At 37.2% G+C, this 23,567-nt stretch overlaps 1 protein-coding gene across 1 annotated transcript in view; it reads left to right on the plus strand.

Annotated features, from left to right (window-relative positions):
- NBAS (NBAS subunit of NRZ tethering complex) overlaps nt 1-23,567 on the plus strand; it is a 156,253-nt gene that overhangs the window by 122,520 nt on the left and 10,166 nt on the right. The window contains exons 49-50 of the mRNA XM_005420285.3: nt 13,194-13,333; nt 18,358-18,502. Coding sequence (XP_005420342.2) covers nt 13,194-13,333; nt 18,358-18,502 — 285 coding nt within the window. The remainder of the gene's footprint in view (nt 1-13,193; nt 13,334-18,357; nt 18,503-23,567) is intronic.

A 23,567-nucleotide genomic window follows, 5' to 3' on the forward strand; every position in this document is an offset into this window, starting at 1 on the left:
GAATATATTAAAAGTTATTCTCATTTTCATGTCAGCTCAAGCTCAGTGTCGTTGATAAGAGCCCTTTCTTTTCTTCAAATATTTTTGCTAGGTAACTAACATGTTATTTAGACAGAACAGTCATGTTGGCTTGTCCATTAGATACTTGTCACTGAAATTCAAAGTTCTTCACAAATGTCCAAGAAAATAAATAAGTGGTCTTAGAGGTATTTATTTTGGATTTTTTCCTCTTTTAGTCAGCTGATGTCAAATGCTAGTCTACAAACTGATACAAGAAAAGCAAGTGATGGTCTTGTTTGAGGTCCTACTAAGTTTGCATATTTTGTGAACTAACAAACAAGGAAAATATAATCATAAAACAACAGATTGAAAACTATACATTTCCCAGTCCTTTAGGTAGGTTAGTGGAACAGGAACACTGTAGAAGTCAGTGCTTATATGGTTGCTGAAAAGAGAAGAGAGATTTCTATATAAGCTTTGGCAGAGCATTATGGTTAAGACACAATTTTCTCGTGCAAGTTCACACTTCAGGTACGAAGACCTTTAAAAGCAACCTTGTTTATACAGGAGGGAGTATTGAAGGACAACTTAAAAGTTTAATCAGGTTGCTGAGTAATCCTGGAAGAAGAAGTAGACAGGAGGAATCTCATCTTTCCAACTTTGTCAGTCTGCCTGCCCTGTCTGTAGGCATCACTTTCTCTAGTATCTCTACGCCTTTATCAATTTGGTCATCCTTTCTCATCCAGCAAAATAATTTAAAAAAACCAATCACATCTTAAGTAAGTGGGGAGGGAAGCAGCTGTGGATTGAATGCTGGTTTTAGATTTTACAGGAATGTGTTTAAAGGTTGTTGGTTTTCAGAGCTTTTTAATGAACTTTAGATTGCAAATAGGTCAAAAATGCATTCATTATCTTGCTTCCAGATTGTTGTATTATTACTTGTGTGGCATTTCTTACATACTTTTGGGGGATCCCTCTTCTCCTATAGCAATCCTTGGCACAAAAAGGGACAGCAGATATTATAAAGTATGACTGTGGATTTCTATTTAATAAAGATAATTTTAATGATATTGCAGTGTTCAATTACCAGAAAATGTGTGAAAGCCACCCTCAGTGTGCCTATTAATCCTCTTAGACAGGCTTTGCATACATCAAGGAGGGACTTAATATTTAATTATGCTCTAGGTGCTGTAAGTAGTGGTCCCACAAATCAGTGTGCTGGGAAACAGGCCAGCTCCTACAAAATTAAAAATGTACTTTATGGAAGCAGCTACCTATCAAACATTCAGAAACACAGTGATTTCCAGTTCTCTAATGATTAGTTAACAAAATTAAAAATTCAGGGGTCTTCATTTTTCAAAGGCTTGAGAGTCTTTAATTCACATTCCAGTAGCATCCCACGCTATGGAGGAGGAGGAGGCATGCCTTGTTTTAATCCCCTTGATGAATTTTATCTGAGCTCTTCAGGTTCTGTAATTTTCTAGTTAACTGGTGCATGAAAAATATGGGTCAAAATACTGACTTTTTCTATATTAAAAAATGTTGGAGGGGGAAGAAAGACATCGTTTAGAATGTTGACATCAAAATTTATCCCTATTCATCTAAGATGGGTAATCCATTTCTTTTCAAATAAGATAAAAATATAGTCTGTAATGACTCAGTAGTGTCTAACAAGCCTGAAGTGTCAGCTAACAGGCTGTGTGTATGTAGTTAGCTGTTCAGCTCAGTGACCAGTTACAAGGCATAGGTTACAGAAGTGAGTTGGGGTTTGCCTCAGGAAGTTACAGGGGCACTAAAAAACTTCTGGAAGTACACCAAGGCTTACTTTCATATACAAAGTTATTCACTGTGAAGCTTCTACAAGACACACCTTTTCTTAAAAGGATTGTTTCATTATTATGCAAATGCAAAGTGTAATTACCACTTGCATGCCACTTAAATGCAAATAGCTTTGTCATTTAGAGAAGGTAATCTCATTTAGCCTTCTCCCTCATATTGTTATATTATAGTTTTTTCATGATCTTGGGGTATAGAGAGCTGCTGAGGGCTAAATGTTTTTGAAAATTGGAAGGAATGTCTATTAAGGATTTAAAAGTGTAACTTTGGGCGCTTCTCTTATTTAGTTTTTTTCTAAAGTTTAGCTTTGAAATATTGACAGATTAATTGGTGTTGTGTGTGTGGGATGTACACAAAATATTTTCCTTCCTTCCTGCCTGTGTTGATGTATGGCATATGCAAACTTGTGTCTCAGCAACCGTAGTAATGTCTGCATTGACTTTCCGACAGCTTGGGGTGACTGTCAAGACTCCATTCTGCTTTGTTCATAATTTAACCCTGTTAATGAAAAATGTGCAATGAGAAATGGTGTTTCTTCATACTAGTTCCTTGGGAATGGTCTCAATGGGTATATCAATGTCCAGTGATTTTCAGCTTTTTCCCATTTCTTCTTCTCATGTCAGAGATTTAAACATGAGAAGCCCATTTTGTTGAAACCATTTATCAGGTAACAATGGAAGGTGTATTTAGTTTGATCTGGCAAAACACAAGGGAAGGAGCTGTATCTGTTTTATCCTCAGCCATCTTTTATTTGTGAAAAATGCTTAATTAGAAGAAAGATTTATGTTCCTATCAACTCTGAGTAAATTTGTTATGATGTTGTTTATAATTCTAGAGACATTGTTTCTCTGCTGGTAATGCATAAAAATTAAGCTTAAGAAATTTAATTTAAGTTTTAATTAATATTTTAAAACACTAATTTCCATTCCTTGAAGATGCAATTTATCCATATGAAAACATGTGATTTTTTTTTCAGGGAACATAAATTGTAGCGTGTATGATTAATTAAATACTTTTAGATGCAAATGAAATATTTTCCATTAACTACACAAGTATAGCAGATAAGACAAAGTGTAGAGAAAAGCAGCAGTGTGAGTGCACACAAGTTTTGAGTTGAGCCCTGGGCACTGCAATGCTCTGTGACCAGTTGCAGTTGCTTCAAAGGAAGATAAGAATGCTCTGGAGTGGATTGATGAAGGATCATTCACTTTCTCTCATAGGTCTTTTGTAATGAAGGTTTTAAGTGCAGAATGGTTGAAACAGTTTTGATCCCAGAAAAATTAAGAGCTTATTAGCAATATAATCAGACTTCTGTTATTATGTTTCAAAGAAATCAGTGGATAAACTGTTATTCAGCCTTGGGTATCCCCTGATAAATTTTCAGCCTTAGGACACACCATGCATCACGGAGCACAAAACATGCTGAAACTTTGTGAAGGAGGGATGCCATCCAGAGGGACCTGGACAAGCTCAAAAAGTGGGCCCATGGGAATCTCATGAATTTTACAAGATCAAGTGCTGGTGCTGCACCTGGACTGGGGAAAGCCCTGGTGTCAGTCCAGGCTGGGGGATGAACAAACAGATCCAGAGCAGCCTGGCTGAGAAGGACTTGGGGGTGCTGTGGGTGAGAGGCTGGACATGACACAGCCATGTGTCCTTGCAGCCCAGAAAGCCAAATGTGTCCTGGGCTGTATCCAAAGCAGTGTGGGCAGCAGGTGAGGGTGGGGATTCTGCCCCTTTGCTCTGCCCTGGTGAGACCCCACCTGCAGTGCTGCATCCAGCCCTGGGGTCTCTGTGAGCAGAAGGCTGTTGATCTATTGGAGTGCATCCAGAGGAGGCCACCAAGATGATTTGAGGGAGCACCTCTCTTGTGAGGAAAGGCTGAGAGAGTGTGGATTGTTCAGCCTGGAAAAGAGAATGCTTTGGGATGACCTAAATATGGCCTTCCAGCACCTGGAAGGAGCCACCAAAATAGATGGAGAAGGACAAGAGCCTGAAGTGACAGGACAAGGGGGAATGGCTTCAGACTGGAAGAGAGTAGGTTTAAACTAAGTGGTAGAAAAAAAATATTTACTTTGAAGGTGGTGAGGCACTGGAACAGGTTCTCCATAGAAGTTGTGGATGCCTCATTCCTGGGAGTATTTTAAGGCCAGCTTGGAAGGGGCTTTGAGCAACCTGGTCTAGCGGAAGGTATCCCTGCCCATGGCAGGGGTGTTGGAACTGGATGCTTTCTAAGGTCCCTTTCAACCCAAAGCATTCTGTGATTCTGTGACTTAACCTTTTTATGTGATTTGTTAAGTTCTGTGGTTTTTTAGGATATTAAAAACCATAAAATCAAAATTTTTATTCACTACACTTTTTCCCTTATTCTGTTGTTTACTCTCAGTAACCAATTTCAGTCACACCACCTCCTCCACAGCCTTTTCTCTCCATAAGTATCCTCTCCTCTATCTCAGAGCCCACTGTGATATGTAGTACACCTTCTGAGAAAGGTAATTGGAGAAGTGAATATGCTGTCCTTGTGGAAATTAAGACTCCGTGGTTATGCATCCCAGCACCTTAATTGCTCTCTTGACTTCATCTGTACATCAACCAGAGGTCTCTGGATTTCATTCAGCGAGTCTCAGGTTACTGTTTTGACTTGATTAGACTAATCTAGCATATTTTAAAATGCAGTTGTGTTACCATTATTACGTTTTATTTGCCATCATGGAGTCGTTTACTTACCTTTTTTTTTTTTTAAGTCTTTTGGAGGTTTCTTTTGACATAGACTAGCCTTGGCAATCATTTGTCTGCGTTTTTGTCTTTTCCATGCTTGCAGTCTCCCCAAAACATAGTTTATGTAAACAAGGAAGCAGCCATAAACCCATGAGAAATTCTACTTTTTACCTTTACTATTTGGTCATAAACTGCTTTTTTTTTGTTTACATTTTTTGGTTTTTTTTTCCTCGTAGTAGATTATGCTCTTCAGTGTTCTAGTCAGGAATGTTGTTCTAAGCCCGTTGAAAATATAAGTAAATTGTAAAACTGGTTTTCTTTAGGCATTGTGAGTGTTAGTGTTAGCATCTTAAATGAGTGTGTTTTTATTAATAACTGTGACAGTAGATGCTGTCCTTTTTTCCAAACAGTTTTCTTATTCCATCAGCCATTGTGCTAGTTGACAATTCTTATTTAGAGATCTGCAAACTCTGTATCATCTGAAGGACCTCATTCAGGTATTCTTAAAATAGTTCTTAGTTTATAGAATTTGTGGTATTTCATGTTGATTGAGAGAGTGAGGGGCTCTTTTTCCACATTGCTGCTATTGTTACTTAGGGATCCAACTGTCATAAGACTGTGACTGCATCAGCTACACCAAATCAAAAAGAAAACCATCAACTGCAGTGCTTCTCTAATGCCATTTGGTATGACAGGTGCTGCCTGCCCTATTCGGATTATTTTTATGGCTGCAACAGAGCTACTCACTTATTTCAGTTTTTACAGCTTAAATAATTTTGTGATAACCATCCACCTGGTATTTTATTTGCTCCTGCCTAGATCATAACAACAATGAAGGAATTTTTCATTTTTTTTTAACTGATAAGAGTAATACTGAAATAATTGGAATTGACATCAACAATCTTCTGTTCCTGTAAGACAGTGTTTTAGTTTAGTTGGAGGTTGGAGTCTTTCTTTTTAGAAATATATCTTTGACTTTTCTAGTCCTGCCTATTTGCAGGAAGATGTTTTGGAAGTAGTAATTTTGAAAACATTTCAGTTACATGTAAACAATTTTTAAAAGAATTTTTTAAAGAATTTTTTCACCAGTGCAAGAATTGCAGACTTTGGTTATCAAGACAGGAGTTATGCATAGGGGTGGATACTGTGAGCTTGTGGATGCACTGCTGCTTGATGGTAGTGATGATTAGAAGGGAAAATTAAAAACCACTTGTGTATGGTATGAAGGAAATGGCTGATGCTGAGTTAACAGCTTAAAAGACATATTTAAAGATGAAAATCTTGTCATTTCTGGGCTCTATCTTCTAATGCTGTTGTCTGGTCTGTTAGAGTATTTATATAATATATAAATTCTGAATTACAAAACAATGATTAGTAGTTGGTGCATACAGAGAAGATTACTTAACATGTCTGTGAGTCCCTCATGTTGCACAGGTGTTAGCTTTAACTATACATGCATCCAAATTTTTACATATTAGCACACACCTAGTCAATATACAATTTAAATAATGTATGTTAGTCCTGTCTCTTTCAGTTCCATCTAGCTAGATATAGGAGTCTTTCAAATGCATCTTTTTTTTTCACCATTTGCTGTTATTCTCCCTACCAATATCTATGTACAGTCCTCAGAGGTTTTCTCTATACTTGCAGATTAGGACATAGTCTCCTGCAGAATACAAATGAATGGATTTTGTTTTCTGCACAAGTTATTCATTTTTATGCATTAGGCAACACATTTGTGTTTATTGAATCTATATGCATTTCTTAGTGAGCTGCATATGAAGCAGATAAGGAATTAAACAATATATAAATCACTTCAGAAGAAAAAAGTTCTTGAGTATTTCTATAAGAACTCAACATGTGGCTGAGCCTTAGTTTGATTCATCACCAGTGGGCTTCTTGTTGATTTGTTTTTTTAGCTTGAATCTCATAACTTGCATATCTTGTACACTGGCTTTAATTTGAGCAGGATTTTACCTGTTCTATTATGTGCATCTCTTTAGTTTCTGCATGCAGCAAGCTTGCATATGTGCTCAGAATTCAATAATAGTTTTTAATATGTGAAGCCCAGCTCTCAGGAAAGTGCAAGAATGCCTGACTTCAGAGTTCTTCCTCCTCTGGGATAGAAGGCACGCGTTGTGAACAGTGAGTTTGTTCATGCAAAACCCTTGACTTCAGTTTTAATTTTGAATTGATTGCTCTAAGATTGTAGTTTTGATAGCAGACACTTCCTTCTGGTCTGTCAGACAGTGTTTATGGCTTTCAGTCTAGGTCAGAGCAGCCCCTGGTCAATGAGTCCAGTTCCTGGCCCTGCACAGGACACCCCAGGAGTCACAGGTCACACCCTGTGCCTGAGAGCCCTGTCCAGTCACTTCTGAGCTCTGTCAGGCTGCCTCTTCCAGTGCCCAGCCACCCTCCTGGTGGAGAACCTTTTCCTAATATCCAGCCTAAACCTCCCTGACACAGTCCTTGGAATGTGTTTGGGGATTTTTGTATTTTTTGGTTGATTTTGTTGTTTTTAAGTAACTATCCCTTAATAAAACTTGCTTTGCATTAACTGGGAAAACTCCATAAGCATAGCCTCACAAAAGATGCTTTCAAGCAAGGGAATTTAATCTGCAACAGACTGGATCATGTTTTAGCTGTTGTGTTTATTTTTCATTAAGAAAGAGCTAAATCCTGTTATTATACAGGAGCATTTTGTGAAGCCAATGAAACTGTTTTTTAAAAATTGCCATCTCTCAGCTGTGACTTACTACCACATAAACTTCCATTTACCAAAATGGGTTGAAAGTAGAATTATCAAAATGTGAACTAGGGTAGATAGAGAAAGCAAGATCAAAACAGCCTATTTAAAGCTGACAGGCTCCTTTGCCCTTGACTTTCTCCATCCTGTGTATCCTTGCCCATATGCTGGTGGACCAGTGGCTGAGTGATATCGTGGTTTGTTTTTCCAAGCCTGTTATTAGTCTCCCCAGCCTGATCCTGTTGTGTCCTGGAGGATTTCCCCCTCAATCACAATTTACAAGTTGTTTAATGTGGATTTTTTTTTAAAGAAATCCTGGTTTAGAAACAATGGGATGCTGGCGTATGTTGCAGGGTATAGCACTTTTGGTTTTGCCTTGAAAAAGGGTTTACTGTTGCTCTAGGATGTGAAAATCTTGAATAAGATGTTTAATATGTGCTTGTGGTTTTGCATTGTTTCACAACTATATAATGTGTCTAACATCAAAGCTGCTAGGATTTCTAACATCTTGAAACAGTTTGAAGATGATGAAATAAATAATAGCCTTTAAAAGCTCCTAATCTTACATGTGCAGAGTCAGTAGCTATGCAATTTCAGGAAGACTTGTATAGTGTTGCAGATTGTGTTTGTTTTTTGGGGTTTTTTTTGACTGCTTTTTGACATTTGTGTTCATATTAGGAATAATTGACTTTAACATTTCTATTTAACTTGTAATTTTATATGTCCTTTGTAAAAAGCTTTTAACATTGCAGCCTTGTACTGGAGGTAGGTTTCAGTAACTTATATTTGTGCAGACTTTCAGTAGCTCCATAGATACCAGCAGAGCAGGGAATGACAGATTATAGCCTGATATGCAAAGTGGAAGGACTACTTTCTTCAGTGACCAAACCCTACTGGGCCTGTTGTATAGCAAGGACAGTATTTTCTTTGCTGATTTAGTTAATTAGATTGTGAACTCTTTGGGGCAAGGCTGTTGAATTTTTGAGCCATGAACAGCACATCAAGATGACAGTTGGAGGAATGCAGTCAAATTGCTACCAATCCTTTTAGTTGTTGTTTATTAACCACATTAAGCCCTGTCTAATGAGTGGAAGGAAATTTTAGCATCAATGTTCCCTATCTCAAATCTGAATAAAATCTTTGATGTCTGCCTATTACTTTGAGATGCAGCACAGATAAATTCTCTATTACTACTGCTTGGGCAGGGAGGGCAGGGACACGTATAAAAGCAGCATTTTACAAGGAAGTTCTGAGAAATTGCAGAACAATTGTCTATTGTAGCAATAAGGGACTAGTCAAATACCTGCTTAGTGCTTCTATTTTCAATGCCATTTTAATTCAAATTTATGCTGCAGTGTTGAACATGAACATATTTTGAAATACTTACATTTACCATCTGGTAGATGTAATGAAATTAATTTTATAATCATGTAAAACAGTAAGCTTTTGGTTGCATTCCTTGGTAATGGCAAATTTTTCTGCCTTGAGGACAGGAAGTTGCTTTTAAGCATGGATATAGCTTTTCCCAATAAACAAGCAATTATAGTGAAAATATTTTTTCTGATTTCATTTATAAACATCCTCATAATTTATCTCCTTTGTAATCAGCAAAATCTGTTGATGAAAGCTGTGGCTCTGTCACACTGACAGAGTAAAAATTGAATTTGCAGAATAGATACCAGTGGGCAGAGGAAGGTCGGAGTCTGTCTGCATTAGTTTTCCTGCTCACCATTCTCATACAAAAATAGCATTTTTGTGTTATCTCAGAGGAAGGAGAGAGTTGAATTGACTGGGTCTTTTTATTGGCATTTCCATTTTTTTTCAAACAAAAGGCACTCTCATCAACCAAGTCAGTCAGCGCCAGATTGTCAAATTAAATAGTTTTAGCAATAAAGCATTTACAAGTCTATCAGATGTGTCTGTCCTGTTGGATCAGGAGACCAGGATTACATTAGTGTCTATCTATAACTTAAGAACACAGTTCAGATACAGCAACATTCCAAAGTTGCTGTAAATACTGGTTTTAACTTTGATTTCAGGAGTGAGATAATGTGCCAAACTGAACCACTGATTATGCAGTGTTTTAGTTTGGTACATTATCTCACTTCTCTGCCACGCCAAAGGCTTTTTTTTATCAGTCATGTGTGATTTCCACAGTTTTATTAAACTTCATCATTCTTCAAGTGCATCATCTTACAGTTTTCATAAAACTTTAGGTTTCCAGAAGCTACATAACTAACTTGTGAGACAACTTTTCATATTTGGACTCCTTCATCCATACCACAGGTGATGAGTATGAATCAAATAACAAATCTGTAGAATAACATTATGAGTCAAAACTTAGTGCATTGAAAGTCGATAAACTGAGCGCCTTCAACATTTTGGGCATCTAATAGGATCTAATCTGTGAGGAAAGAGTCTTGTAAGATTTAAGGTAAGTCCAAAAGATTTGATCATAAGGCAGAAAAGTTGAATTTATTTGAAGAGAAATTTTAAGTGCACAGAGTTTTTAATTCAGCACTGAATCTCTTGTAGGCTATGACAAGCTCATGCTGTTTGTGTAGCCAGTATTTTGCTTTGTGAATTTCCTGTATGATTTTTGAAGGAACCATTAACATATGCAGATGTTTGTATATTCTTGATTCTGAACATATGTAGTCCCTCAGTAATGAAATTGTGTGTTTTAACAGTTTAATATAAGGTTTGGCTTTACTTAATTTGTATTTTGTTTTATAATCTATCATGAGGATAATTTCTACAATTAATTCCCCTAATTGTCTTTCCCATTGTGGTAAATATTTGTGCAGCCTTTTAATGAGAAACATGATGCCAGCTGTGTTCTACTGCCAAAGAGACTGCCTGAAACTGAGGACAATCAAGCCAGAATTGAGCAAATCTGTTGTTAAAACTGAAAACCCTGATTTCCTTTCCCTTGCTTTTGTTGTTTTGTGGTTTGTTTGATTTTTTTATTCCACTTGTTTTACATATTTCTTTGGGGTCTTCTGAAGTTCATGCCTACCTATGGGCTTCATTATTCTGTTTATTGACAGGTTCTTTACAGGCACTTGTGTTAAGAGGGCTCCAAGCAGTTCATGGTGGGTTATCTTGGCATGATTAACCTCGGAGTGGTTTAGAAAGATGTTTCGGGGTTTTGTTTTTAAAAAAAAAGAAGGGGAAACGGAGTGGTATTGTCCCAATACCCTGTGTTACAACATTCAGAGTCATCTGAATAGACCATCCAAAATTGCTACAAAGAGAGTGTTCAATTAAAAGTGGATTTTTTAAGATCTATTTTTACAAAGAAACAAGAGGCTTGAGTAACCACAGCGACTCATCTCAACTAGCTTTCACTTCGTGAAGGTGAAATTCCTACTTTTTTACACAGAGCATGCTCTGTTTCTGCTGTGGGAGGTGTCTGCTTCCTCACTGTAGTCTCCCTCAGACTCAGAAAGCAAAGACAGTAATACAGAGCAAAATTTAAGTTCTCTCTGTGTGTTTTATATAGATCAGTCCATCTGTCTAGATGTATGTATGTATGTATATACATACAGACGCATAATAAATATAAATGAAAACCTCATTCCTATGTTCTTTTTCAAGGTATTGCTTCCTTCTAGCAAGGAACTGTCACTGAAATCTCTCTTGTTTCATGTTAAAGGGAAGTGGCATGCATCTAAAATGTCATATAAAGAGTGAATTTTCTCTAGTCTTCTTAAAAAACACAAATCATTAACACCATAGAAAGTTCGCTTAATTTTTATTACTCTTGTTGAGAAACATAGGTGACTTGAAAAAATGCCATTGTAGTGAGAAGTGCTGCAGAAATGCTCTCTTATTTGAGAATAGAAAGGTATTTCTTCTGATTGACTTCAATTGAATTAGCATGTGTTCTGTCATGAGCAATCATGTTCCAAGGATCCAGCTGTCCAAAACACAAAATTATGGTGCTAGATGCATTAAGCTCATAAAAAATGTAAACCAAAATCTGTAAAGATGCATTATTAGGCAGAATTCCTGGAATTCAGTTCACATTGAGTAGGATGTCTGATCTGCTCTCTGCTACTAGTAGGGGACTTTCTCTGATAGCTTTTCTTATGTATTCATACTGTCTTTGCCATTTATTGCCATTTTTATGATTATCATTAGAAAGATCTTAAAATTTAGTCTGTATTTTGAAGTAATGTGCTGTTTTTGAAGATATAGTAAAATGTACTCAGTGGGCCATCCAGAATGGTATGTACTTGGTTTCAGTATATAAAGAGCTAGTTTTCTGAGAAAGAGGTTTGGGGATGGGTAAGCAGTGTGAGAACTTCTGTTGTCTAGCTAGTACTTAACTTGCTAAGATGGTAAATTTTTTGGAACTTTAGAGGCTAACGTCTTCTGTCTCTTTTTTCCTTTCTTGTTTATCTCCTTTCTCTTTTCAACCTTGCCGTTTCAATATCTAGTATTATATATTATCAAGTATATATATTACAAGTGGGTAACTAATGTCTGCTATGTGACATTTGCAGTAAAGAAAAATATTTCAAGTGGACAGATCTAGGAAACATTTTTTCACTATCTGAAATGTATGGTGCTTTCAGATATACTCTGGAGACATAAGCAAACAGTTTTTCAACCCTAAATATTTTAAAGTCACAGATTACGTAGGCAACTCAATAAATGCATCAGTAATGTTTGTTTTCCAACCTCTTTTGGAAATTTGCCCTTGATGTATCAGAGCCACTTTGAAGAGATTGGGATACGATCTTAAATCTTTCAGAGTAGCTGTAGAACTAAGGAAGACTTTGTCCGTGTTTGATGTCTTAGAACTACTTGGGCTAAAACAGAAAAGTTAACATTTAATGCTGTGTATCCTCAGCAGAATTATAAGATGAAGCTGAAGTGTTTGATATTCTGAAAGTTTCTGGACTCTGGAGGAAAAGTTCAGTATTAGAATGTGTTAATAATACAGAGGGAGCTACTTTGTTATTGTAACAAATAATTGTTGAACTCTAAAAACTTGGGTCTGTCAGGTAGGCAGCGAATTGTTATTCCATTTATGAGAGCCCTCCTGGTGTGATATCCAAACTTACAACCAGCAGTTATTTCTTATTTAGTAGCAAGTTGGTTCCCATTTACAGCAACCTTCCTTTGACAGTCAGACCTTTTACCTTGCACATTTTTACCATGAAACTGCAGGCATTAATTATGTTTAAAAGAACCTGTCATCAACTGGAGTGAATTCAAGTCCAGGCAAAAGCTGCAGGTTTGCAACAGAGATAGGCGCTTGTCCCAAGACAGAATTGGCTGGGAGCTGATAGGGCAGTGTTTTTTTTTTCCCTTGGGTTCAAACACCAGTGCAGAGAAATACTGTATTGTTAGCAAGCATTGTTTGCTGGGGAGATTAATTGAGAACCATCTTTCAAGGCACTTTTCTAGGTGAGAAAAGATGAGGTGCTGTAAATTCAGATCAAACTATTGAATTTTTGTGGATGAGGGAGAGTAGTACATATTAGGAAAGCACTGGACATAGCCATTCTTTGAAAATGTGTGTGGATATGTCTGTACACTGTGAAAAAGAAATTTAAGGAATTTTTGTTTGTTTGAAGAAGACAGAGATCTGATCCTCTGAACTAATCAAATAATGTACTTGTGTGAGATTACATTGTTCTAGGAATGTCCACCTAAGTCATTCCACAGCTTCTGTGTTCTCACATTTTATTTGCATGTAGTTGAAAATGAGAGATAAGAAAATAAGTTTCTGGGAAATCACGTTCACTGTGTTTCCTGCATTATTTTGGAACAGTGATGTTCTTCACAGACAGTTTGTCAGTTGCTTTTGAATCATTGATTTCTAGGGGTAAAAGAATAATCTGGTTTAGTTTGTTTGTTTGTTTTTTGTCTCTTTCAGGTAGAGATAACAGATATTGAAAATGAAGAAAAAAGATACCATCTCTTCCTGGGACTTCTGGAGTCCAGTCAGAGTCTGTCTGAGTTTCAGCACTTGGTCCTGCTGCTTCAGGCTTGGCCGCCAATGGACAGGAGCAATGGGTGAGTGTTTCTTCAAACAGCCATCTAAGAAAAGAGTTCAAAGTCTAGCTTGTTATCATGTTGTTTTCAGTCCAGTAGCTGAATAGTTAGTGGCTGGTAGGAGTGCATCTCTTGGAAAGGGTCATACTGGGAAGAATAAATGGTTTATTTAAAGCAGAGTTGAATCAATCTGTTTCTTGTAAAACCTGTATATACACATATGTAGTGCCTGTGATGAAGGAAGGCAGAAAAACATTTTATTGCCTGAACTGTAGCACAGGACAGTGTTCTATCTACTTATAATTTCAAGCTACGTGTTTTGCTCTTGTTTTTAGCAGTATAAACAGAGTCCATAAAAAAAGAACAGAAAGTTCTGACTGTTCTTTATATTCAAAGTTACACTTTGCAGAAAGGCCTCTGAAAGGTGATGATGTTCGGATGGATGTGGCAGACAGTCTGCAGGAGGCCTGGGAGGGTAATGGTACCATGAAATGGCCCTTCTCTTGTCCGGACCACTACTTGTTATTTCTGTCTCTGAATAAAGCATCCAAACCAATTTAAGACTAAAATAATTAGAAGACTTCAGAATTGCACCCATAAAGTGGATATTAACTGGAAGTAGTAATTTGGAACATCCAGACTATAGGCAATGAAATATTTTATCAGTTCTTTGGGTTTTTTCTGTGACTTTCTAAAGAAATTTGAAAGTATAGAATACAGCAGTTAAATTTTTTAACTAATTTTTTAACTAATCACTTTTAAGATATAAGTATTCAAATAAACTCATGTGGAGAGGCAAGGATCATGTATCTTTCAGAGAGCAGTAATATTAATAATTTTTTTGGCTAGCCATGTCTGGCAGTAGTTAGGTTAGAGTTATTAAGTGTATTTATTTTGGATTTCTTAGGTGTATTGATTACAACCTTTTTTAACTTGGGGACTACATCCACACATAAAGTGTTTATGTGCATTGATTTTTCAGAAAAGTTAAGGCTTATCTTTTTCTGAAAAGTAACTATCTTATGTTTATGTAGAGAACTGGTAGGTTACAAGGTAATCTGTAAAAGTTTTTAACATTCAAGCTTGCACTTTGTTTGGAATTTCTGGATAAGCAATAACCTGAATTCTTTAGTGACAGTTTTACAAGCCAAAAATTGTTTTCAGTACATTAAGGATTACAGGGATTGCTGTGGGATCTGTCACAAATTCATATTTCAACTTCCATGTTAAGTTTCAGTTTTGATTGTAATTGAAAATTGGATGCCTCAGTGTGTGGGAACTGTCATTTTTTTTTTATAATCTAGACACTACCTATAACAAAAATCTAAAACTTAAAGAACAAAAGCTCAAGAGAAATACTGCTGCAACTAGCAAAATCTGTTTTCTTTGTGTTGAACAGAAAGACAAAAGAGTTCGTGAAAGGAGAGCCCTTCTTGTATATGGGCAGTTCTTGTCTACCGTTCTGTTACAGAGTACATAAAAAAATTATATTATTATATCTACCTTATTATATCTACCTCTTGGTGTTATGTTCCTTCAGTCTGACTTCCTACAGTGAAGACCAGAAAGAAAGAAAAAAAATAAGGTGTAGTCACAACTGACTGTGGATCAGATTTCAGAGTGGGGGATACCTCTTCAACTTCATCAATCTTGGAAATGAAAATTTCTGCAAATACTTAGGTCACCTGTATCATAACTCTTTTAGCATCTAAAGTAGTTATTATGGCTCCTAGGCAATTACACAGTCACAGTTCTTCCCTCTTCTCCCCTGTTCCATAATTCTACGTTAACAGCATTCAGCTATGCTTAGCAGCCTAGGGGTTTATGAATGTATATGTGCATGTGTTCCTGAAAAGCCTATCTTTAGGATGATTGGGCATAAAGAACAGGAACTGTTTTCTTAGTGGTATTTTCAACAATTTCATTTTAAATCAAGTTGTATTAACAAATTTTTGAGCAAAGAGGAAAGCATCAAGAAGTTAAAACTATATGTATTAACATGTTTGTTTATACTCTTTTTTTCCTCCTCTCCTTCAGAAGGAGGGTCATTATTGCTTATTGTTTCCAGCCAATGTAACAATCCTTACAGGAGCTGGGGAATTTAAGTGTGAGACATGTAAATACTTAGAATTTAGGTTTTCAATCTAGCAGTAAATATCTAATACTTAGAATTGAATATAAAGCTGGAAAACACAATTTACATTCTGTAAAAGGTTTAAAAGGAAGGAGAAATAAAAGAACTAAGGTTTGAGGGAGTTTTTGTTAGGCTTTTAATTTTTGTAACCTCTATGTTAGTAAGTCCATGCATAATGGTTTTTTGAGTTCTTGTTTTCTGAAACACTCCAGGTAAAATAATACTTATTATCACAAGTATGATTCTCTTCTTGTCATAATATGCTGTGTTTACTGTGAGAAAACAGAGAGGTAGCTTGGTTGTTTGAGTCAGCACTCAAAGCTGTACACTTCTTAAAATTTTATTTTCATACCCTTGTTATGCATGCATGCTTCTCCACCCAGATGGCTCATAGTCAGATGTCATTTTAAACATTTCATAAAGGTGTTTCTTAAAAAAATTATTGACAGTACCTGAAGCTCGGCAGTCCTTTGGAACTTGCTGCCTACATTCAAAAGGCATTTTTTATATTTATTATAAATATTGATAAGGTGTTTTGGAACTGAAATAACCCCAGTGTTAGAGACTCAGTACTTTAGTTCACTTTTTTAGTCTTAATCCTGGTTTTTCCTCTTTTGATGTTGGGGAAAAAAATGTAAGGTGTTTCCGCTGTGGTTTTGAAGTTGCATTTTTCATTATGAGAAATAATTTTTTTTCACAATTACTGTTACTAAAGTAAAATTCAGGAGAGAAGAAAACTGAATTTTTCCTGTTGGTATCAGATTTTGGTAACTTAATTTTGGTTTTAATTAGAGATAGCAGATAGTTGTTAATAGGGCACAGGAGTTATAAGGAATTGTGATGAGTAAAGCTTTATGTATGTAAACTATATAATCTGATACTTTACTTAAATAAATTTGCATACGGCAGGCCTTCATGGCCTTGCATCTTTCCATTTATTTTTGTGTTTTGTACTGTGATTTTTTGTTTCCTTCTTCTTATGGAAAATTCCTAGAGATTTTCTTAATGTGCTCCGGGGGCAGCAGCTATAGAAATGGAAATTGATTTTGACTCTGGGCCTCTAAGCAAGAAATGGATCACAGAGCAGGAGTTATCCCTTTAACCAGCGGCAAAGATGGAGTTTCAGGGATTTTTTCCTTCTTCTGCCATGACTGGGGATTCACAGATTCAGTGCCTCATGTTGTGTTTGCTGAATAATCTGGCATCTTGGGGTTCGACCCATCACATTGAAAGGAGCGGAGAGGAGGAGCTCTGCTGTTCCCAGACAGACTTCTGACAGCTCTGTGCACAGTGACTGTGACTGATGGAAAGGCTCAATTAAGTTGTCAGAAGGAAGAAAGACAATGACTTCTATTTAATTTGCATTCAGAGTTTCCCACTCCTAGCTTCTCTGTCTGGTTTTCTTGTTGGGCAGCTGTAATGACAGCTGTGTATGGGGCTGCCTTTACTTGTTTACAGTGTGTACTTTTGGAAGTGGACAATGAGCAGGAGAGAGCTTTTATGTATGAAACAGTAGATATTGGTGGTTGTCCTCTCCAGAGCTGTCAGGCACTTGGTATGTCAATCCAGCAGACTCTCTTAACAGACTCCATTTACAGTTATATTAATGTGTTGCTTTAACAATTGCTGCAAAATAATAACTTTGAAAAGCAGCACTTTGACAGCACTTTACTGCTTCTTGTCACATGTACTAAATAAGTATCTTAATTTTCACTAAATTATAATACTAAATTGCCACTTTTGGTCCTGCTGTGAGTTGGTTTTTTTGTTCTTGTTTTTTTTTTTTAAGCTAAAGTGGAAAGTTTACCATGTCTTTGGGATGCTGATTACTGACCAGAGAAATTGATGGGGTGATTTTTAAAATAGCTCTTGTGCCTTCTTAAGTTTATGCACAGATGAACGTAGAGTTTGTGTTATTGTGGCTTAATACGATCATTATATAAGCTGTAATTGTGCATGCTTTTAGCCCACTGTAGGTGGGAATTGAAATGCATCAACTTAATTTACATTAGAAAAATGGTAGTGTAGGTGTGTTCCAGTCTTGTGCTTTGTGCTATCAGTTAAAAGTGATCTGTTACCCATTTCTGTCACTACATCCACTCCTAGCCAGTACTCCTGTTCCTAACAAAAGTATCTAAAATATCTCCATGATCTACCAAATAATGACTATAGGTGAAAAAATGTAAAAATGTTGCAGCAACAGAAAAAAACTTCACAGTAAACACTGTGTTTGCTATCCTGCATGATGAAATTTACTTGTATCTACTGTCTGCCATCTGTTTATGTCTGATTCTGTAATGGTGACATAGCATGAGGTTCTGTGAGGAATTAGAAGAACATTTTAAATATGTAAAACAAATGTAACTGTATCCATATCTACTAGCACAGTTCAGATGCAAGTAACTTCACTTCCTTACCCTTTTTGGATGGGCTGTGGAGAAAAGTTTATTTTTGTCTATACTCATTGGACCTGAAAATTAAAATGTGAATCTGGCTATATATTTTCCTCTCAGAAGCAAGAGACAGATACTTGAGAAACAGAAGTTGTTAGAATGTGATCAAAGCAAACAAAATTAGGAATGCTGGATTCCTGTCACCCCTCCCTCGATACCACTGTGCTTGGGAAATCAGCTGGTGTAAAGCCAGGACAAGATCCTGTGCTATTCTAATTTGATCAGTCTTTATCTGGTGTCTAATTCCTCAGGGTTTGCAATAAGCATGTCATAATTCCATGTAATTTAAATTTCTTTGTTGTATTGAAAGAGTGGTGGCATTATGGACAGTGACTTGTCTCAATACTTTCATCTTTCTTTCATGAAGTTGTGCTTTTAAGTCACACACAAGGAACAACCTACAGAAAATGCTATATGTATATTTATATTCTATATACATCTCTTTTTTTACTGGGCAGATCATGCACAGATGATAATCCCTGGGTGAAACTGGGGACTTTTATGCTGCAGAAGTGCCCACCTGAGGAAAAGGAGAAGACAGGAAATGAAATTTTGAAAATTTGCCGTTCTTTGTATGAGACAAAGCATATGCTCCCTGTCAAGGTAAGTTTTAACTTTGGGTGTCATGTTTATGAGTCTTGTTTCAAGGTCTCAGCTTCAGGTAAGATGTTGCTGTACTGGATCAAGTCCAATGGAGAGCTAACAGAGAGGCTGAGAACTGGATTCAGTCTGTCTTGAGAAGAGATGACTATGGGAGATCATGTGTTTAAGTAGTCAAATGAGGAAACAAGGGGAGGAATTAGTCAGTCTCTTTTCAGACATGCTCAGTTATAGGACAGGAGGCAGTAGAGACATGTTACATCATCAAAAACTCTCATTGCACCCAAGGACAACATTTTTCATCTTTAAAGTAGTGAAATATTAGAATGGGTGGATGCCTAGAAGAGACAGGGAGAATCTACCTTTGTAGGTATTTAGGTCTTGACTGGATCACAGGCAGTTTGATATTGTTGGATTTGCTTCAAGTTGGAGGCTGGTTGGATTAGCTGATCTTTGTAAGTCTGTTTCAGTATAAATTATTCTGTAATGTATTTGTAGAAAGATTTTAATAATCTATTATCATTTAAATCAGTATCGCAAAAATTATTACTTAAATTATCAGTAATTCTCTTACCAATAAATCCTTAAAGATTTAGTGAGGAACCCCTGTAAAACATGGTGATTGAGAAAAACCTTAGTATACAAGTAATTGCTAAGTAGTAACTATGATATTCTAACTTGTCTTCCCTAAGTATTATGCATACTTCAATACAAACATCTCCTAAGTATAAAATTATTGAAGTGTTTTGTATGTAAACGCTGTATATTAATGAAGACAGACTGGAGAAGTTCTTAATAAACTTCACACAATTTCAGAGTAGTCGTGCATATTTTTAGTAGGCTGATTAATCTTGCATAATTATCTTTATGCAGTCACTGTCTGTAATAGAAAGCAGCTGATGTTAGGAAGAAAAGCAGAATAAAAACAACACATTCTGTTTAAAATACAGACAGGTGGGTGTGTGGGTTTTTGTTTGTTGTTTGGTTGTTTTTTTTTCCTAATCCAACACACTCATCTGAGTCAAGTTCTGAAATCTTTGTAAAATGTGATTCCAGAAGGTGGCAGTAAACTGAAATGATAAGTACATTTACTAATCCCTCCAAAACTCTTTGGTGGAAGGCAGGTCCCTGGGACTAGTATAATTATATGTAACTTGTCTTTGTAAGGTGCTGAAATGATGCATTATAGCTTGTAAACTCACAATCTTAGTGTGCATAGGAGTAGCTGAACTTTGTTGAAGTAGAATGTTCTGCCTCACCTCAATGACCAAGGGAGAAAAATCCCTGTGAGTGTCACTGTCATACAGCAGTCAGTTCACCAAGAGTTCTGCTCAAGGAGGGTCATGGTTTGAATTTCTCTTAGTTGAGTAAAGTTCTCCATGATCTCCATGGCAAGTCACTGTTTAAACAGAATTTTGGTATTGGTAGACAGCTTTGGTTGGAGATGCCATCCTTTTTTTTTTCTTTTTTTTTTAATGGCACACCCTGTTGAAAGAGCTCACCATGTAGGTATGACTATACAGGTACAGATAAGAAGTTATTCCAATCTTCAAGGTTTAAACATCCTTACTGATGTAAAATACCTTTTTATGGCTAGAATGCTGTGCAGTGACAAGGAGTTGCACTAAAATGTGTAGTTGTACAGTTACCTACAAACACAGGCTGTATTCCTGTAAGTCACTTCTTGGGAAGAGGAGGAATGGCATGTATGAATTTAAGTAATTTATTTGTATGTATGGCTACAGTACTGAGGTGCTCAAATGACAGGTTTGCAGTTATGTGACTGACTAAGGTGAAAATGCGATCACTGACAACCTGTTTAGATGATTTGACATTTCAGTATATAGACAGATTAAGATGACAAATCTGGAATGATAGAATTCTAAAAACTGAAACCAGTTAATTATCGTGAAAAACATTTGCCATTCAAGTTCTCCCCCATTACAACCTTGCCAAGTTCAAAGATTGTAATGGAAAACACATATAACTTCAATTCTTGTGGTCTAGAAGTTAGAAAAAACATCTTTGGATATAGTCATGAAGGATTTAACTCTTTTTTTCATTCCACTTATTTCATTCCATTCCTACTATCTATTTAGCTTTTTAAGCCAAGTACTTTTTAAATGTCTTTTGAATAGTTCCATAGCTTTAATTGTTCTGTGTTTGCTTTGCAGGGTGGTATTTTTTAGGGTTGTTTGATTGTTTAGGGTTTTAATTTGCATTATTCAATGGATAGATACCTCCATTCCTTTTCGTGGAAGAAAGTATTGTTTTATTTGCCTGGAAGACGCATGCTTGGACTGTCCAACATCTGCACTGCCTGATTCATATCTTTAGAGGGGGATAAATCCTTCTCCACCCCGTAATTGTTGAAAATGTGACTCCTCTGAATATCTCATGTTCTTCTCTCAGCCTATGGGTCATGTGTCAGTTAACATGGGAGAATGCATCTAGTCCCTTATCTGTAATGACCCTGGTGTCCTAGAGGCTGAGATACTTACTTCCTAGAATAATACAGCAGACAGTTGGTCTCCTTTTTTTCTAATTTTTGTAGCTAGTTTTTCCTGGGGTTTATATATTATTTTAGATTGTGTGATTTTGCCCATACAGAGTTGTGTCTGCTAATTTTCTTCATATAATGTTAAATTTAAATGCTGCTTTTCAGTCTGTTTTTAGCCTCTCCAGACATAATGCCGTTTGTACTCATTATCTGGCCCTTCAAGCCATCCATGAAAATACTGAATAATACTGGACCCAAAACAGACTCCTATGACATATGGTTTATTTGCCTTGCTGATGTCACAGTGAGCCACTGATAGCTGCATAACTAGAGAGAAGACAAAAGTTGTCATACAAAAGTTTCAACTAAATCATGGTAATTCAGATTTTGAATTGGGCCTTCCCTTTGAACTCACAGATAACATCAAATCCCCCCTAAGCAGTGCCTCTCATGGCAGGCAGCAGATATTTGAATGCTTTCAAGTGCTCACTGCAGAACAGAAACCCACTTAACGTTGCTCTGAGAAGTGCTGTGGGTGATGCCTTCTTTCCTGGGCTTGGGTTTTCAATTCCTGTCCAGAGCAGCCCTGTAGTCATTAGTGGCAGTGATACAAGCTGATACTTGCACTGTTTGGACAGTCTTCCATGGCTGGCAAGCTGTCCACTCTCTTCCTGTGGAAAAAAAAATGCAGTTATTAGAATGTGTCGTCATTCTTCAGAAGAGATTATGGCTTCTTCTGTACTTGGGTGTGATAGTTAAGACTTAGTATGTCTGCTAGACATGCTACCATCAGGCAGAAAGTTATTCTATTTGTCCCGCTGTTTTTGAGAGGGAAATGTTACCAAGCATGATAAAATTGCTGTTTTGCTCATATTATGTATTTTATGACTCTCAGAATTTATTTTTCTCAATATTGCTGTGAATACACATTTTCAAGAAAAGAAGCAGTGTAGAGTGAATCCATGACTTTTCATTCAGTAACTTTGCTGGAATGGCAGGTATGCAGCTCAAAAAAAATCTATTGGAGTATGAAATTACCAGAAGTTTAATAAGCATATGAATGCTCAGACAAAGCTTAATGTATTTATTTAGTCTTCTTATTCCTTGATCCACATAATATCATTCACAACAAGCCCATTCCACTAAATTGGGAGGAGCTGTTGACTTCCGCAAGGATAGAGAGGCCCATCAGAGAGACCTGGACAAATCACAGGGATGTGCAATCACCAACTGTGTGGACTTTAACAAGGGAAAGTGCTGGATTCTGCACCTGGGATGGGGCAAGCCTTGGTTTACCGACTGCGCAATGAGAGGCTGAAGAGCAGCACTACAGAAAGGGACCTGGTGGTCCTGATTGATGGCAAGTTCAAACGGAGCCAGCAGTGCCCTGGCAGCCAGGAGAGCCATCCCTGTCCTGGGGGCATCAGGGACAGCATGGCCAGCTGGGCAAGGGAGGGGATTGTCCTGCTCTGCCCTGCACTGGAGCAGTTTTGTTTGCCACAATACATTAAAGTATTAGAGAAAGTCCAAGGGAGGGCCATGAGGATGGTGAAGGGCCTGGAGGGGAAGCCATGTGAGGAATGGCTGAGGTCACTTGGTCTGTTCAGCCTGGAGGAGGCTGAGGGCAGAGCTCACTGCAGTTACAGCTTCCTTGGGAGGGGAAGAGGAGGGGCAGGCACTGATCTCTGCTCTGTGGTGACAGTGACAGGACCTGAGGAAATGGCCTGAAGTTTTGTCAGGGGATTTAGGTTGGATATTAGGAAAAGGTTCTTTCGCCAGGGGTGGTGGGCACTGGAACAGGCTCCCCAGGGAAGTGGTCACAGCACCAAGATTGACAGAGTTTATGAAGCATTTGACACTGCTCTCAGGCATGTGCTGTGACTCTGGGGGATGGTCCTGTGCAGTGCCAGGAGCTGGACTTTGGTGATACTTGTGGGTCCCTTCCAACTCAGTATATTGTGTGATTCTGAGTATCAACAATCAGTAGCAGCAGTGAATATGAGTTTAAAAGAACGAGTCTGAATAAGATAACAAGGCTTGCTGTAGTGACTCAGAGCTTACTGTGATGAAATATATCCTTCTAGGCTGTTTTTCTTGAAGGTGTAAATTTAGAAAAGACTGAGCAAGTACAGCCAGAGAGCTCCCTGTCCCAAGCAAAGCCATGTATCTGTGCAGTACATTACATTTGGAGTATTTAATGTCTCCTCATCTTCAAATAATAATTAGGCTTTTAGGCTCACAGCTGCTGAAACTGTGCTACTAAATGTGTGGATCATCTTGGTCATTAAATTGTTACAGTTATCATTAAAGTTCAAAAGACATAAAAAATACATGACTTGCATTCTCTTAGCTTAATATTTAGTTGATGAGCTCCTTTGACAATTGCTCTCAAATTGTTAGAGTGAAACAGAGAGCATCTCTTAAGAGATGGATACCATTTGAAATGTAACTACCATACAATATCCAGAGTCCCTAGTGTAAGGTGCCTTGGAAAATGGGACATCTCTGATGGACCTCATTCAGAAGTGGTTGTGACAAGCAACCTAAATTCTCAGAAATGACAAAAAG

Source organism: Geospiza fortis, unplaced genomic scaffold (assembly GCF_000277835.1).
Source record: "Geospiza fortis unplaced genomic scaffold, GeoFor_1.0 scaffold81, whole genome shotgun sequence".
NCBI lineage: Eukaryota > Metazoa > Chordata > Aves > Passeriformes > Thraupidae > Geospiza > Geospiza fortis.